This window comes from Marmota flaviventris, chromosome 10 (genome assembly GCF_047511675.1).
Source record: "Marmota flaviventris isolate mMarFla1 chromosome 10, mMarFla1.hap1, whole genome shotgun sequence".
Taxonomy (NCBI): Eukaryota; Metazoa; Chordata; class Mammalia; order Rodentia; family Sciuridae; genus Marmota; species Marmota flaviventris.
In genome coordinates, this window is record NC_092507.1 from 27,683,621 (window position 1) to 27,700,802 (window position 17,182).

Below are 17,182 nucleotides of genomic sequence, written 5' to 3' on the forward strand. Positions count from 1 at the left end.
AAATTCAGACCCCCTTTGTCCCCACCAGGACCAAGACAGCCACCTCCTCTTTGGTCTTCTTGCTTCGGGCCTCCCCTTCGGTCCTCCCTGGGACTCTCTAAGAGCTCCTTCTCAAGCTGCGTCCACCATTCGACCGACTCCTTTGCACAATGACCCTGAGGGCCGCAGCCACTCACAACGTGGAATCTGAACACGTCAGAGCTCGCAGGGCCACAGACACCTGTTAGTCTGCCTGTCCCTCCACGCTGATCTTCTCCCAGGCCAGGCTGTCATCTTGCTAAGACTGCCACACACTGTCCCATCCCCCGACTTTTGCTCCCGCTGTTCCCTGTGATGCCCTCCTCAGGCCCCTCCTGGTCCTTCCAGCCACAGGCTCTGGGGCAAGTCCCTCTCCTGTCCTGTGAGTCAGCTACGACTAACAGGGCCACAGAGCCTCTGTCACCAAGGCCTCTAGCTCCGAAGGCACGCACATGTCCCTTGATTCTCAGTGCTGATGGCCTGAAATGACCAGTGACCTCCAGATGGACCCCTACTAGTCTATAACATGGTGACTACCCAAGAATAAAGAATGAAAGAAAGAAAATGAAAAGATGAGACCGCAAAGCCTTCATTTCTTCACCCACACACTCTTCCCTGGAATATATAGCTAGAGTTTAATTCAACCAGATTTTCATTTACAAACATCCACCTTGCACCAGGCCCTGAGCTGAATCTGAGGGCTTGTGCTCGGGAAGGGGAAGGAGCTCAGAGACAGACATCCTTCAGAGTGGGAGGCGGAATTAGTCAGCTTTTTGTCCCTCTGGTCAAAACACCTGACAATTACAACCTAGAGGAAAGGCTTCTGGCTCATGGCTTCAGAGACTTCAGTCCCTGGTCAGCCAGTCCCGCTGCTCCGGGCCCCAGGTGAGGAGGAACATCATGGCGGAGGGGCGTGGTGGAGGACAGCTGCTCAGCTCACAGCAGCCAGGAAGCAGAGAGAGAGAGGGAGGGAGAGAGGAAGGGGCCGGGGACAAAATAGAGTCCCCAAGGGCACGTCCCCTGTGACTCCCTCCCTCCCAAGATGCCCCACGTGCCTACAGTCTCCACCGCCTCCTGGGAGTCCATTCCACTATCGATGGATTAATCCACTGGTGAAGTCAGGGCCCTCCTGGGCCAATCAGTTCCCCAGAGCCCCGCCTCTGGACCTTGCTGCCTTGGGGACCAAGCTGTCAACACATGAGACTTTGGGGGACATTCCAGAACTAAAATGTAACAGATGTTCGGCTCTAAAAGCCACGGTGCTGCAGTGACACTGGCGGTGACTCGGCTCTGGCAGGAATGCTCCTTGATGGAAGAGCCCTTGAGCCGGGGGCGCCAAGGAGGGGGCGGGTCCCTGTTTTCAAGGATCTGCTCTGGTGCTTTGGGTACAGCAGGAGCTCAGTCGATGTTTGCAGAACCCCGAGGTAAGTAAACAGCTTTTCTGAGGCTGCTCTCCCTGCCATTCCCACCCCCCACGAGGAGGCAATCAAGGGCCGAGGCTGGATCACAGCCCTGAGCACTCGAGGGCTCTTCCAGGCTGGACGCTCTTGACACGTGGAAACCGCGAGGCCAGATGGGCTAAGTGACTTGCCAAGGTCACTCTCTCTGAAGAGGCCAGACTAAGAAACGTCTTGGGACTTGAGTCTTTGGAAAGAAAGAGAAGGAGAAGGCCCAGCTGCACACTAGCTATGAGCCCGGGCTTTGGAGGCCAACCGGCCTGCAGGAGCCCGTGGGCTCTGAGCAGCTGGGCAGGCGTGGGCAGGGTCTGTGGCCTCTTTGAGCCTCAGTTTCCTCATTTCTAATTCATCACTCCACAGAGTCCCCGTGAGGCTCAAAGGAAATCAAATGAGTTCACACCTGCAAAAACACTTGGCTCACGGCGGACCAGCGCTGGCTTCCTGTACGCACCGACCTGGAAGCATTCCTCTTCCCCTGCCTGTCCTTCACCCCCGTGAAGGTGACTGAGCATGAAGCCAGGGGCTGGCAGGGGCTCCTCTCTTCCCTTCCAATGGCTTGCACAGGTCCTTTCTGGAACTTTCTGCAGCTCCTTAGCTCTCTGTGTACAGCTTCACAGAGACAGTGATGCGGTGCCCTGTCTGTTCCCCCATGACACAGGCCTTGCTAAGATGGAGACCTGAGTCTCTTTCCTCTAGGTGTCCCTGGCTCCCAGAAATGGACGGGGTCCAAAGGGAAGGCCCAGAATGCATTTGCTGGATTGGCTGGTAGGGATGTGCTCTGGACCCACACGGAGGGGCCCGGGGCTTGAGAGGCCGATGGTAACACATTATAGTAAGAGTGTTTCCTGGAAGGCAAGCGTTAGGCTAGATTTGGAGGTCAGACAGGGCTGGACCAAGCAGGTCCCACTCAGAAGAATGCTGGTGTCAGCTCCAGCTATGCAGGCTTCATGGGACAGGTGCCTCTACTCCAGGGAGTCCAGCCCAGGGCCTGCAGCTCAGAGCCACATGCCCCATGGCCCCTGTGCTCCCTCTGCCATGGAGGATGAGACTGGAGCCCAGTGTTCTCTTCGGCAGCCTGGCCTTGGCTGGGGTCCACAGCCTGGGGGTTGGTGTCTGTGTGAGTACAGCTGGGTGTGTACAGGTGTCTTGGTGCCTGAGTGGAGGTGGAGACAGGTGTGTGGCTCAGCACAAGTGGAGGAGCATTGGAAGAACTGACTCCAGCGACCACACTGAGTGCTGGTGCCTGTGTACACCACGCCCTTTATCCTCCACATTTTACAGCTGAGGCAGCTGGGGCCCACAGTGGCCACCCAGTCATCGGGTTGGAAAGCTGGACTTGAACCCAGGTGGTTTGGCTCCAGTGGGTACACGCTTAACACCAAGCCACCCATAGTAAGCTCCGTGTGCGAGCACAGCATGGAGCAGATGAGTTTGCTTGGAATGGTGCTTGGGGGTGTAAGTGAAGCAGGTGTGGTGTAGGTGTGGTGCAGATGTTGTGCAGATGTGGTACAGGTGTGGGCAGGTGTGGTGCAGGTGTGGTGTAGGTGTGGGTGCAGGTGTGGTGCAGGTGTGCACGCTGGGCTAGGCTGGGTACCACATACAGAGCTGAGCACTCATGCTGCAGGGGCTTGGGTGGGAGTGTGGGGTAGGTGTGAGGCAGGCGTGAGGAGGGCTGAGATTGAGCTCGGTGTGCGACTGTGGTGCCTCGGGGGGAGGGGTGTGACCGTGAGGGCGAGCAGGTGTGACAGGTGAAGCTGGGCATGGATGGGGACAGTCTTTTTCCAGGGGTGGCTGTGTTGGGCGAGCAGGTCGGAGCTCCACCCTCCACTCCCCCGCCGGGCCCTGTCACTCACCTGTGCTGTCGTCATAGACCACGGTGGCTGACCGCCACTTGAGGTACTGGACCAGGTCGAGGATAGCGTGGCTGAGAGAGGCGTAGTCGGGGTAGAGGTTCACGTAGAAGGTGTCCTTGTTGTCCAGCGGGTGGTGCTTCCAGCGCAGCTGGATGTGGGGCACCTCCAGGGCATTGCAGATGGACTGGACGGCATTGGTGCAGGAGCCCTGCGACGGCCCGAAGATGGCCACCACGCCCAGGGCCAGCTGGTCACAGGCTGCAGGAGAGGGGAGGGCAGCACCGGGGTCAGTGCTGGGGGTCATGGGCCCGGGGAGGCAGTGACTTGGACCATCCCATAAACATGTGGGGAAAACAGGGGGGCCCCCTTGGAGGGCAGACAACGGAGCAGCATCCCCGGCTCTCGTGGGAAACCAAGGAGCAAGCAGAGTGAAGCAGGTCCTGGCTGGTGCCGCTCAAACTCCACCCTCCAGCCCCGACCTTCCCTAAGGCCTGGCCTGGACGGCTCCCCTCTTCCCCAACGTCACCGTTTGGACGCTAGGATGCATCTCAGATCAACATGTCCAAGCATACCCCCTCTTCTCCTCCCAGCCTCCCCGAATCAGCAAAGGGCACCCACACTGTCCCAAGCCCTCAAGCCAAAAGCCCTGACTTGTTGTGACACCGGTCCTTCTCTGGCATCCCATGTCCCAGTCCGTCAGCTCCGGCCGCTTCACCTTTGAAACACACCGCCATCTGACCACCTCTGCTCCAGCCCACTCCCACAACTGTCCCAGCTGCCACCATCATTCATGAGATTTATGGCGGAAGCTCAGTCATCCTCCCCGCTGTCCCTTCTGCAACTAGTGCGAGCCCTTCATGAACACGCAGTGGGTGACATCACTCCTTTGCTCCAAGGGTTCCCAACCCATGCAACGTCAATACCAAAATCCTTCCAGAGTCTATAGAAGACCTACTTACTGCAGCTCGTCCCCCTCCCTGTCCCCATGACCACTGTCACTTCTCTGACTTTGTCTTTCATCCTTTTCTCCTCACTTCATAACACTGAAGCCCCTCTGGCTTCCATGATGATCCCCAGACACAGTGAGCACTAGGCACCTCAGGGCCTTTGCACTCGCTGTACCTCTGGCTAGAATATCCCCTAATATTCACATGACTCTGTCTCTCCTTTCCGTCAGATCTCTGCGTTTGTGTGTCTTATTAAGGAGACCATCACTGCCCAAACCTGCAATAGCAAGTCCAGTCCTAGCACACTAAGTGCCCTGTGACCCTGCTCTATTTCTTTATTAAATGATCACCAGAATTATTGTTCGTTTGTTGGCTTTCTCCTCCTGCTAGTTTGTAAGCTCCAAAGAGGCATCGGCATGATCTCTGTTGTTCATTGCCGCACCCACAGTGCTTCACCAACATCAGAACCCTGAATGAATGCTGAATTGGTGCCATCTGCGGAGGCCCAGGGGCCCATGCAGGTCAGACAGCAGATGCTTTGCGCTTGTTTGGGGTGGTCCTATATCCCTGGGCTCAGCCGAGCATCAAATGAGCAGACCCGGAACAACGAGGGCGCAGGGCAGGGATTTTACCTAAAAGATTTGTATAAAGGGGGCCTCTTGGGTGCACTCGGAGAGGCAGCCCTCCAGGACCCCACCTTGTCCTTCCAGCCACCATCTCTCATTTTCTGTCTCCACCCCCTTTCCCATTTCCTACCCAGAGGGGTTGAGCATGTGACGTAGACCCAGGCCAACCACTCACTAACTTCCCCTTGCTCATGGCCATTGGCTGAGAGGATGGTCATGTGGCCAGTCAGAGCCAATAGGGTGCATGAGACCATTGGAGAAAGGGGCTCTCTCCCGGAAGCAGGATCTGCCCCTGCAGTGGCTGAGCCGCACTCTGGGAGGACGCAGTCCTGTCCGTGGGCCGGAACGTGGAAATGAGCAGAGCTGAGGGAGGGAAAGACATAGGAGCCCCAGACCCAGCGGGCCCCTGAACTCTGAGCCAGCGCATTCTCTGTGCTTCAGCCATTTAGGTTTGGGTTTCTGCTTCGTGCAACCATCAGAGATGCATCAAGGTGACAGGAGTGACTCCCAGCCTGGGCTCAGGGGAACCGCAGCACACACCCACGGGCATGCCCAGGAAGCATATAGGTGGGGACCAGACACGGTGCCCAAGCATCCGTATTCCATGTAACAGACACGTCTTAGCTACCTGATGCCCCTCTGGAAGTGACCTGGGCACAGGCCCACTGCTAAGATTTACAGGTCCTAGAGCCAAAGTACCACTGGAGATCCTGGGCCACGGGGCTAAATATTTAAATGGGAGTCAAGCTAACCACTATTAAGCAAAATGTGTCCTTTCCCCTATCTTGAGAAATGTGCCTTCTGAACAGCTTGCAAGGTCAGGTGGGAAAGGAGACGTCTCCCATACAATGGTGTGGAAAGAGGTGGCCTCTGGTCCCCCGCCTGCCCCTTCTGTTTTACCACCGGCTCCATCCTGAATCACAGGGGCCTCTCTCCCTCCATGTGGACATCCAGCCTTCCCATCCATCACCGTCTGCACCTCTGCCGACAGCTGTCCCTTGCTCACCCCTGGGCCCAGAAGCTCAGCCCTGGAAGCTTGGCTCCTCCCCCTGGAGAATGGACCTAGGCCAGAGGGTCATGCCCTGGAACTGGGCTCAGGACCATCCGAGCAAGAAATTCAGGGCTCTAGATACTTAGAGCAAAGTCTAGAAGGCTCCTGGTGGGCGAGTTACCGTGGTCCCACTGACCCTGTCTTGGGAGAAGAGGCCAATCGCAGGGGAGAGTGTGGCCCTCCAAAGCACAAAGAGGTACCAAGGGACCCAGGGACCCAGGGTAGATTAGAATCCAGCAGAAAGGGTGCTACATTCACCGCCCCTGCTGCCTCCCGGGCATGGGAGGCATAATACAAAATGGGAGGCATTATACAATATTTTTTCTGAAATTCCAACTTCTCCCAAGGATATTAGAGACCACCATCTGGGGCCCAGGAGAACGCAGAGCAGTGTGGGAGGAGCCAGTGCCGTGGGGAGTCTTGGAATCACCGGACGTGGGCCGGAGAGCAGTGAGTCAGCACAGAGGGCGACCAGGGCTCCTTGTGTCCAAGGCCAAGTGCAGGGAGAGGACACGCCCCAGTCAGAGGGTGCCTCCTGGCGCTCTGCGGTCCTGGGCCTGGAGGCCAGGCCAGAGGAGCACCCTTTGTCCCTGCCCGAGCCTCAGGCAGCCAGCACACGTGTGGGCACGTGAGCGACGATCCCCAGGGAGAACAAGGGCCCCAGACGCTGAGCTCTGGCTTCTCTGGCCAGCTGTCAAACTTGGGGACAGTTCTCTTTGCAGTCTCCCTTCGCAGGGAGGCGGCCCCAGCTCTCAGCTGTTCCTGCTCCTCCTTGTAAGTGTGCGGAGCCCTGGCCTCTCCACCCTGTCACCTTCGGAGTAGGAGCTCCCTGGGGGAAGAGGCCTCTTGTGACTACCTCTAGCTACAGACACTGGATACCAAGAGGGAGGAGATGGTGACAAGGACTAAGTGACAGCCCTCACTCAGGCTGGGCCACATGGGCCCCTTACCAAGTCTGTGCCTTTCCTGCTCCCCATCTTACCTCTCTGTCCCCGTTTCTGTCCCAGCACTTCCTGTCTCTATTCTGTTTTCCTGAGGGCTCTTCATTCTGAACACGTGATGCGATGGCTGTGGTCTCCCTCGCTCCCTCTGCCACTTCTAGAACCTTCCTGCTGGATTTCACCCATTCATCCGTGCCCTGGAGCCGCCAGGCACATCTGCCCACCTCTCCTGCCTTGCATAAGCCTCCAGCAGCACCCTCCCCAGGCCCCGCCCGCATCCTGTTTGAGGGGGTGGAAGGCCCAGGTGACAGGTGTGGTGATGCGAGGGCATCAGGGTGACCTCGGAGAGGGTTTTGATTTTGATGTTGAGGGTTAGGATAATGACGTGATGGAGAAGACCCATCATGAGGCTGGAGACAATAATAATGACAGCCTCCATGACGGGGAAATTGACAGGGACTCTGTGACAGCCACGTGGGATACTGTTGTCAATGTTGGTGTCGTCAAAGACGTCAACGCTGTCACAGCAGTGGCGATGATAGCAGTGGCGATGACGACAGTGGCCGTGACGATAGTGATGGTGATAGGATGTGGTGACACTGGTGACAGTACCAGTGGGATGGAGACTGTGGATGATGACGACGGTCGTGGTGGTGATGGTGATGTTGGCGTTGGTTCCAATGGAGGTGATGACACTTTGACAGTGTTGATGAGGTGGGTGAGGAGGAAGGTATGGCCCATGACGGTGACAGTGATGATAACGTCAGGAAGAATGGTCATGTTGGCGTTGATGGGGATGGTGGCTGTTGCTGTCACGCAGCGATGGAGAAGATGACAGCAGGGTAGCGTGGTGGCACTGGTGTCAAGAATGCAGGTGACGTCGTCGTGGCTGGCAACAGTCAGTGTGGGGCTGACCTATGGGTGTCGACAGTGGTGACCACCCTGGTGATACGATGGTGCTGCCCATGCTGGGTTTCCTTCTGAGATGTGGTGGGAGACGTCGGTCCTGCATCCACTCTCTTCTCCACTTCCCTTTCCCTGTCCTCTCTAGATCCTTCTGTCCTCCGAGGCTCTCCCAGCCGGGGAAATAACTGCTACCCCACAGGACCAGGGCAAGGGTTGCAGCAGCTGCTGCCACAGCCACAGCTTTCCCCTCCAGATGTTTCCAGGGCAGCAGCCAACCCTGGTTCTGGCAGCCCCGAGCGCACACTGCAGTAATTACATTATTTGTGGCTTCAATTTGGAGTCCATTTTCTGGTCATTTTACAGTAACTCAGGAGTTCACAGTCATCGCAGGAGTCCGCAGCCTGAATGCACCCCCTCCCCTTTTCCATGGCGATTATAGTTATAGCAAAAATTATCCCAATCAATTTGTGTCTTAAAAGGAATTGAGCAGCCCAGAGCAGAAGTGAAGGCCCAGGAGCCCGGGGAGCTCCGGTCGATTCCAGGCCCGCTCCGGTCAGACTTGGACGAAAACACAGACGCTCTCTGGGTTTCTGGCTCAGAGGCCGCTGGGCAGTCAGTCATCTTTTAATTTTCCACAAAACATTTCAAAATAAAGACAATAAGTGAAAGTCCCTTTTGATTGGGAACAGCCTCCTGGGTCTCATGCGGCAGGGGGGAGGGCTGATTCATCCAGAGCTGGTGGGGCAGGCAGTGCCAGGCTCTGAGCCTCTGTGTCCCCTCACCCCACGTGGCCTGAGGTGGCTGGATTCAGCTGGGGAGAGAGAGCAGTGACAGGAACATCCATGTAGGGAAAATGAATTATCACTAGATTAATCAGAATCAGGCCCCAGTGCCCTCCCTGGGAAGAGTCCTAACGCTGCTCCTGAGAAACACAACTTTAAAAACCAAAGATCAAAAGAAAAAATAAAGATCACAGGAACATGCTGCTCCCTGAGGGACGGAGGTGCCCCGTGGGAGCACTGTCCAAGAGGAGAAGTTCCTCTGGGGTCCCACGGCATTACTTGCATCCACATCAGAAGGGCGTCCTCTGAAACTTATTTTTAAAAACTGAGATGCGGCACAAGCTTGTAAAGTGAGCTCACAGTAAACACGCAACGTGTATGAACTTTGACATAGCACTGCGCTCATCGGTCGTGTCCTCGTGGATCCTGAGCCACCTAGATCAGGATGCAGCACATCTTCAACACCCCAGAGGGTTCTCTCCTGTCTGCATCCAGGCAAAATCCAGAGCACACACTCCTCCCCCCACCAAGGACCCACTTTTCTTTTATTCCACATTATATTTGCAAGCTTCATCCATGATGTTCCGTGTAGTAGAAGTTTGTTCTTTTTTATTCTTGATTATAATTCCTTTATATAACCAGACCCCAGTATTTCCATCCTCCTGTGGATGGGCCCTTAACTTATTTCTGAAGCGGCTAGAAACAGCCTCCTAGGCAAAAGGTTTGCACAATACTGCCCAACGGTTCTGCAGAGAAGCACAAGTTTTCTCTTCCACCAGCATTGAATAGGAAAACGTACCACTCCCCACCTCCACCTCCCATCACACCCGGAAGATCAAGTGGCCACAGATCATAGAGCTAAGCATGAAAGTTAAAAACAACAGAGCTGCTAGAAGAAAACAGGAAAGAATGTCTTCAGGACCTCGGGGCAGACAAAGACTTCCCCAACAGACACAAAAGACCTTAACCAGGAGGGAAAACGTTAATAAACGGGACTTCTTTAAATTAAAACTTTGCTCCTTAACAGGTATCACTAAGCCATGTAAAGGCAAGCCCGTGTCCCATGGCTGTATTACACATAGCCCCGACAAAGGACTCTTACTGAGAACATGTAAAGAGCTCCTAGAAACCAGTAAGAAAGTGACATGCAACTCAGTTTACAAAAAGTAGTTGGAAAGAAAGAAAAAAAATGAAAGAGAAAAGTTGTTGAAGGGCTGCGGGTGTGGCCTGGTGACAGAGTACCTGCTTGGCATGCATGGGGTTCTATGTTTGATCCCCTGCACTGCAAACAAACAAACAAACAAACAAAAAACCAAAAACAAAAACAAAAAAGTGAGTAGTTCCCAAAAGCATTTTCCAGAAAGAGAATATCTGAATGTTTGCAGGGAGGGAGGGAAGAAGTGGTGGGGAGTGATACGGGCCAAATTACACTGTGACATTGTGGGCCTGTACAAATAGGTAATAACAAATCCCACCACTATGTGCAACTATCATGCACCAGTAAAAAATATGAGGGGGAAGAATGAATATTCAATTGACCTATTAATATAAGAAAAAATACTCCACCTCTTTAATCATCAGGAAAAAGAGAAAATAAAACCACTCCGAGATAACCATTTCATAAACCACCAGAACAGCCAAAGTCTAAAAATAAACCGACTTCGCCCAGCGTTGGTGAAGCTGTGGAGCAGCTGCCCCGCCCTGCCCAGGAGGAGCAGGAACTAACCCCCTGCAGAAAACCCCTCGGCTGGACCTGTGCATGTCCTAGGGCCCTGCACTTCCACTCCCAAATTCACGCCCAGCAAATGTGAGGACATGTGTGCACCCAAAGACACCCACCAGGACGCCCACGGCAGACCACACAGAGTCGCCCCACGGGGGACACGTGGAAGGGGCTACAAAGGGGAAGTGGGTTTTAACCCACGTGGTGCATCGAAGCTTGACCCAGGGGTGGTGATGCTGTCTGAGCTGGCTTGAGCAGGTTTGTCTCTTATAACCAAAGGCTCCTGGGCCCAGCCGGGGCTCCACCCCCCTTTCCTGCACCCACTGGCTGATCTAGCCACCTCGGCCCTGCCCACTCTGGGATCCCCAACACCTGGCACAGGTGGACGCTGGCTGGCGAGGATTTCTCAAGTGTGTAAACTGGCCTCCTTCAAATGACACGATTCCCACTCTGCTCTCTGCATTGGCCCTCGCAGCCCTCCTTCCCACCATCCTTCAAAGTGCAACTCAGCATCTCCTCCTCCAGGAAGTCCTCCTGCCCTGCTACCACACCCCTGTGGGCTTCCCCTGCCTTCAGGCGGGTCTAGCCACCGACTCTGCTTCCTACCCTCCCGGGTGGGACCTGTGGAGGGCAAAGCCTGGCTTCCTGCAGGGATCAGAAGGAGGAGTTTTGGTTAAGGGAGTTTCACACTCTGGGAATCCATTCATTTTTGCACCAGACAAAAATACCAACATTGCTTTTGTGCCTCCTGTGTGCAGGCCGATGGGAGGCCGGGTAGTGGAACGGGGAAAAGACAGGCTAAGGGATGAGATGGACACCCCTGCCCGCTGCATCCTGCACACACACCCAGTCAGGACTGTGGAAGAAAAGCCCAGGGTGTTATGAATGTGAAAGGAGACTGACCTCTGCTTGGGAAGTGTCCGAGGAGAAGAAGGAGTAGATAGTTAAGGGCAGGGCAGGAGTGAGGAGGGGGTGAAAGAATTATAAGCAGAGGAAACAGCATGTGCAGAGGCCCGGAGATGGAATGTAATAGCTAGAATCTAGAACCCAGAGTTTAGGAGAGAGAGTGGCCCAGATGGGCCTGGAAGGTCAGGTTGGAACCTTGATGAGGTCTGATGATGGATGACCTGGGAAGGGGACCCATTCAAGGTTTTAGGCAAGTAAGTCATGTGACCTAGTATAGGGCGGGAAGAGGCTGTGGCTTTGGTCACTTGGGAGCCTAGGGCTGGACTTGTAGGAGCTGGGGGCTTTTGTCTGTGGCCTGCTGCAGGCAACCTGTTCCATGTGGGGTGGGACCATACATTCTGGGAGGAAACCCTCCCCGGGGGCTCTGAGACCCTGCCCTGGCCCCCTCCTGGCTGGGAGCCCCCTGTGTGCAGCTGCAGGGTACCACTAAGGTACCACTAAGGAGGCATCATGTTATTTTAGTGATTTTTAGAAAAACTGGATTGAAGACTCAACCTCGCCCTTTGGGCTGGCTGTGCCCACGTGGGCCTCTGTGTTCTGACTGCAGGCATTTGTTCTGTGTCCTGACCTTTTTATGGAGCCGTTTTAGTTGAATGTAGTCATTTTCTAGCCGGAGGAGGCTGGGCAGAGGGTGGCAGCGTGGACTCTCAGCAGGGAGGTGGATACTTGGCTGTGCAGCACTGGCTGCAGGGCATGCTGGGAAGAGAGCGGGAGGACTCGGGCAGGGAGGAGGGCTGATGGGCAGAGCGCAGCTCTTCCAGGCTGACCCGCGTGGGGAGCCTCTGGTCTGGTGTAGGCTGGCTCTGAGATTCCAAGACAGGGACAGTAACTGTGCTCCACGTCCGTCAGGGAGCCTTGGACCTTCCACACAGAAGCCAAGAGGAGCAGGCAGGCAGGTGGGGTCCAGTCACGGAAAAGCCCTGACCTGATGCTCAGCGCGTAGAGAGCAAGGGAGCCGAGCTTAACCAGAGCAATACCTGGTGTAACTATGGTGACAGACACTTCCCTGAACGCTTGGGAGGTGCACCCATTTCACAGATGAGGAAGGTCCAAGGTCACACAGCTACAGTCCAGGCAATCTGGCTCCAAAGCCAGGCTATGCTCCCCTCTGGCTGAGATGCTCACCCCATAATCGGGCTTTGGAAAATGGATGCAGCAGTAGGGAGAATCTAGACAGGTCTGCACCCGTGAGTCCAGGAGACAGAGTGCCCTGGATTGGAATACAATCGTCCTTGACTACACCCTGGGAGCTCTTTAGAAAGGCCAGGATCTCCTGTGGGTGGTCCCAGTCTGTCCAAAATGCATGGATGATGCTGTCCCATAAGCTTGGCTGACAGAGGCACTGGGCAATGATGCTCAGGCTCCCGTGCCTCGAACCCATGTCATTCATTCAGTGGTTCATTCAACCGTCATTGCACTGAGCCACTACTACATGCCGGTCTTATGGGTGCCAGGGCATCGTGTCAATTATCAAGAGAGGGTCTTCTTTTCAGTGGTACTGGGGAAAATGGGAAAGACGTTAAATACACATTTATAGAGCTAAAAATTGTGATAAGGGCTTTGAAGACGGAAAGCAGGGGGCCGTGATATCATATTCCAGGAAGGGTGACCTAGTCGTTTTGGGAATGAGATTCCTTAGGCTTGAGAATTTTAAGCAGAATTACATGGAAATCGGGAGTTCTATGGAAGCTATTTCCAGAGTTCTCTAAGCCTTGAAGTTATATTTGAATTAAATATATATGTAAAAATACAGTTCATCTCTGCCGCTTCCCTTGACAGTCGCGGGAATTGGTTCCAGGACCCCCTGAGGAAACCCAAATCTGCAGATGCTCAAGTCTTTTCTCTAAGTTGGCACAGTATCTGCATATATCCTACCCACATCCTCCCAGATACTTTAAGTCAACTCTAGATTACTTGTAATACCCAGCACAATGTAAATACTACGTGAATAGTTGTCACACCGAATTGTTTAGGAAAAAAATGACAAGAAAAAAAATCTGCCTGTGTTCAGTAGAGATGCAATTGGCTTTTTTTTTTTTTTTCCCTTGGATGTTTTTGATCTGTGGTTGGTTGTCCTATGGATACGGAGCCACTGTCAATGAGGAGGCCAATGGTGTGTGTGTGTGAGGGGGTGGGCATTAGTTGTGTGTGTGTGTGTGTTTTAGTAGTAACAAAGAGCATGCTGCTTCTCAGTTGGGTGTTGATAACTCACCTTCCTTGGGCATTTGAGGACCTGGAGTCCCTGGAGTTTATTTTTAATGTGCCTCCTAATTAGGAGAGATGCAGCACCACGTTTGTTTGTATTTTACTCTTTAAAATTCAGATGTGGGAGACTCTTTAATTGGATTTACTACAACTTTTTTTTTTTATCATTTAGGATTTTCTTGTTCTTATGCAGTCAAAACAAATTTAGAGAAAACCCTGAATAATGAGGTCCCACGTCAGACCTCCTCTGGGGTCAGGTGACCGCAGGCACTGAAGCAGCCGTGTTGTTTTTCTTGTCTTTTTTTTTTTTTTACAGCAAATAGATGTTGCGCGTTTGAAACTGCAGATTATCTGTTTTATACGTATTTCCCATGTTGCTATTTTTGGGTGGGATTTTAAGGAAAGACAGCAGTTTTCCGAGCAAGGTGACTCTGGTTCATAAGGATGGATTGTCTACTCAAAGTAACTAAAAGGGAGGGTCTTTTTTCTTGTTTTGAGGCATCGGGGCTGGAAGCCAGGGCCTCACAACGGCCTGACCAGCACTGGGCCTCTGAACTACATCCCTGGCCCCAAAGGGAGAGTTGTGAATGTTCCCACCACAAAGAAATGATAAATGCTTGCCCTGAAAATACGCTAACACTCTGATCTGATCATATCGCAATGCATCCATGTATCAAAACATCACGCTGTACCCGTAAATATCTACAAGTATTATTTATCGGTTCGAAATAAAATAAAATGGAAAAGAAACAAATTAGAAAGCGTCGGCTTTGGTGCGGATGGTGCTGGAGGCCTGGGCGCATGGCCTCCCCGCTGCTACCTCTTAGGCCCCTGCCCTCACCTGGGATGCCTCTCATAGGGCCTCTCACCTGCTCCTCACCCACCCTCTGTGGCCTCCCCCTCCCTCCCAGCCCCTGATGGTGGCCTGAGTTGGTAGACAGCAGCTTGAGTGGAACTGGGACTGACAGGACCCCGGACCAGGTGGGAAAGCTGCAGGTCCCCACCCCTGGCTGAGCTCTGGCCCAGCCCCAGGTGGGAAGAGGACATCAGGGGCAGCTCACTCACCCTTCTTGGTGGCCTCAAAGCTGTCGTGGAAGTGAATCCTCTGGATGTCGTAGGTCAGGGTGGTGTTGGGCAGCAGGGTTCTGTTCCTGTTGATGATGTTGGCGGAAAATCGGAAGGCGTGCTCCTCGGCGTTCATGACCTGGGCGTTGGGGCCGTCCGCATACTCGAAGATTCCTCCTGGGAGAGATAGTAGAACTGTGTGGCGGGGAGGAGGGACAGCATCCAGCAAAGCTGCTAGGCTCAGAGGGTCTCCAGGACAAGGTCCCCCCACCCAGTGTTCAGTAACCTCCCAGAGAACTGCCGCAGAGACAAACTGTGCCAGGGCACAGGATTTATGGAAATCCTCCTGGTTCATGTCACCCCACTAGCAAATTCCTGATCACACAGAGCCGAAAGGGGCCAAAATAATCAACTTATTAATATTGCTATGAAAAATTCTCGATAGAGTTCTGGCAAGTATAATCTACCAGAATATCACTAGGATAACTACCATGACCATTCCAGAAATGTAAGACCGGTTCAATATCAAGAAATCCATGACTATCATTCCACCACATCAATAGTTCAAAGGAGGGGAAAAAAAGATAATCAACTTACAAAATGCAGGAAGGCATTTGAAAAAATCCAATATCTACTGCTATTAAGAACGCTTGATAAAATAGCGCCAGAAAGACACTTTCTTGAAGCACCTTTAGCTCATATCAGCCTTTAATATCACACTAACTAGTATCTAGTGAAACACTGGAGGCATTCTTGTTAAAAGGGGGAAAAAAAGAAAAAAGAAAAAAAGGCTGTGGGTAAAGATTTGCACTGTACCAATAACCAACGAGACAAGACAGAAAATGAATTCAGAGCACAGCTTTCGGAAAGGAATAAATTCTTATTTGCAAATAATATAAATGTCCCCCCAAAAGCCCTTAAATTAATCCACAGCCATGAGAACAAGTAAGAGCTAGTAGGAGAGTTGAACTAAATGATCAGTTAGCCCAAATTAATAGTATTTCTTTATAACCGTGACAACCATTTGGAAGTCAGCGGAAAAAGGATTCACTTTACAATATCAACCCAAATATTCATTAGCAAATAATAAACCAAATAAGAATTGTACAATTGCAGCTTTTTTTAAAAAAAAAACTGACAAAAACAAATAAAAACATCTCAAGTGAGGAATATAAACGTAGTCTTTTCTGGGCCTGGTGATGCACACCTGTAATCCCGGTGACTTGGGAGGCAGAGGCAAGAGGATCACAAGTTCGAGACCAGCCTCAGCAACTTAGTGAGGCCCTAAGTGACTTAGTGAAACCCTGTCTCAAAAAATAAATAGATGAATCATAATAATATAAAAAAAAAAAGAACTGGGGATGTAGCTTAGTCATAAAGTGCCCCTGGGTTCAATGTCCAGTACCAAAAACATACACATCAACAAAACAACCACCACAACAAACAGAGGAGGTACGTTATGTTCCTAGGTAGCAAGGTTCAAGGTGCTAACTTTCACCACATTAATTTTTCAGTTTAATTCAGTTCCAATTAAAATCACAGAAGGATTTTTTTTCTTTTTCTTGGCAAAATGATTCTAAAACATACCTGGAAGACTAAACATAAGATAATGACCAAAAACTGTCTTTATAAGAACAATGAAAGGTGACTTGTATGGCCAGACCTTAAAGTCTATTACTAAACCAAAATAATTAAAACCACATTGCAATAGTGTATGAAAACAGAGCAACCGAATGAGAGGAAAAGCCCCTAGAGAGAGATTCAAATAGAGGTAAACATTGAAAAAATGATAAAGGTGGCTATTTCCCACCGGTCAGTAAAGAATGAATTACTCATTAATTGTGCTCTGACAATTGTTCAATTATTTTGGAGAAATTTTAGACTACAATCTTAACCTGTGCATCGAAATAATTCCAGATGGATTAAATATTCATTGTAAGAAAATATGAACGAGAGGAAGAAAACCCTATAAAATTACCCCAAAGAGAAAATATAGGTGAATATTACACAGTATTGGGGTGGAAAAGGCCTTTCTAAGTATTTTAAGAAAGATAAAAACTGTAGAAGAAAGACTGATAACTCCATATAAATAACACAAAACTTCTATGCATCAAAATCACGCTAAGCGAATCCCAAAAAACCAAAGGCCGAATGTTCTCTCTTATAAGTGGACGCTGATCCATAATGGCGGGGATATGGGAAAAATGGAGGAGCTTTGATGGGGCCAAGGGGAGGAGAGGGAGGGGAGGAGGGATGGGGCAGGAAAGACGGTGGAATGAGGCGGACATCATTACCCTAGGTACATGTATGACTGCACATATGGTGCGAGGCTACCTCGTGTACAACCAGAGAAATGAAAAGTTGTGCTGCAATTGTGTACAATGAATCAAAATGCACCCTGTTATCATATATACCTAATTAAAATTTAAAAATCAATTTTAAAAAACTACCATAAACAGCTGGGTGTGGTGGCCCACACCTGTAATCCCAATGGCTCAGGAGGCTGAGAGAGGAGGATCGTGAGTTCAAAGCCAGCCTCAGCAACTTAGTAAGGACCTAAGCAACTCAGTGAGACCCTGTCTCTAAATAAAATACAAAAAAGGGTGGGGATGTGGCTCTCTAAGTTCAATCCGGGATACCCA

The 17,182-nt window shown here is 51.8% G+C and overlaps 1 protein-coding gene across 2 annotated transcripts in view; it reads right to left on the reverse strand.

Moving 5' to 3' along the window:
• Grik3 (glutamate ionotropic receptor kainate type subunit 3) overlaps window positions 1-17,182 on the reverse strand; it is a 207,859-nt gene that overhangs the window by 66,474 nt on the left and 124,203 nt on the right. For both annotated transcript variants that reach the window (XM_027937396.2, XM_071617686.1), the window contains exons 2-3: window positions 14,541-14,717; window positions 3,329-3,586 (exon numbers count right to left, since the gene is read on the reverse strand). In XM_027937396.2, the coding sequence (XP_027793197.1) occupies window positions 3,329-3,586; window positions 14,541-14,717 (435 nt within the window). The remainder of the gene's footprint in view (window positions 1-3,328; window positions 3,587-14,540; window positions 14,718-17,182) is intronic.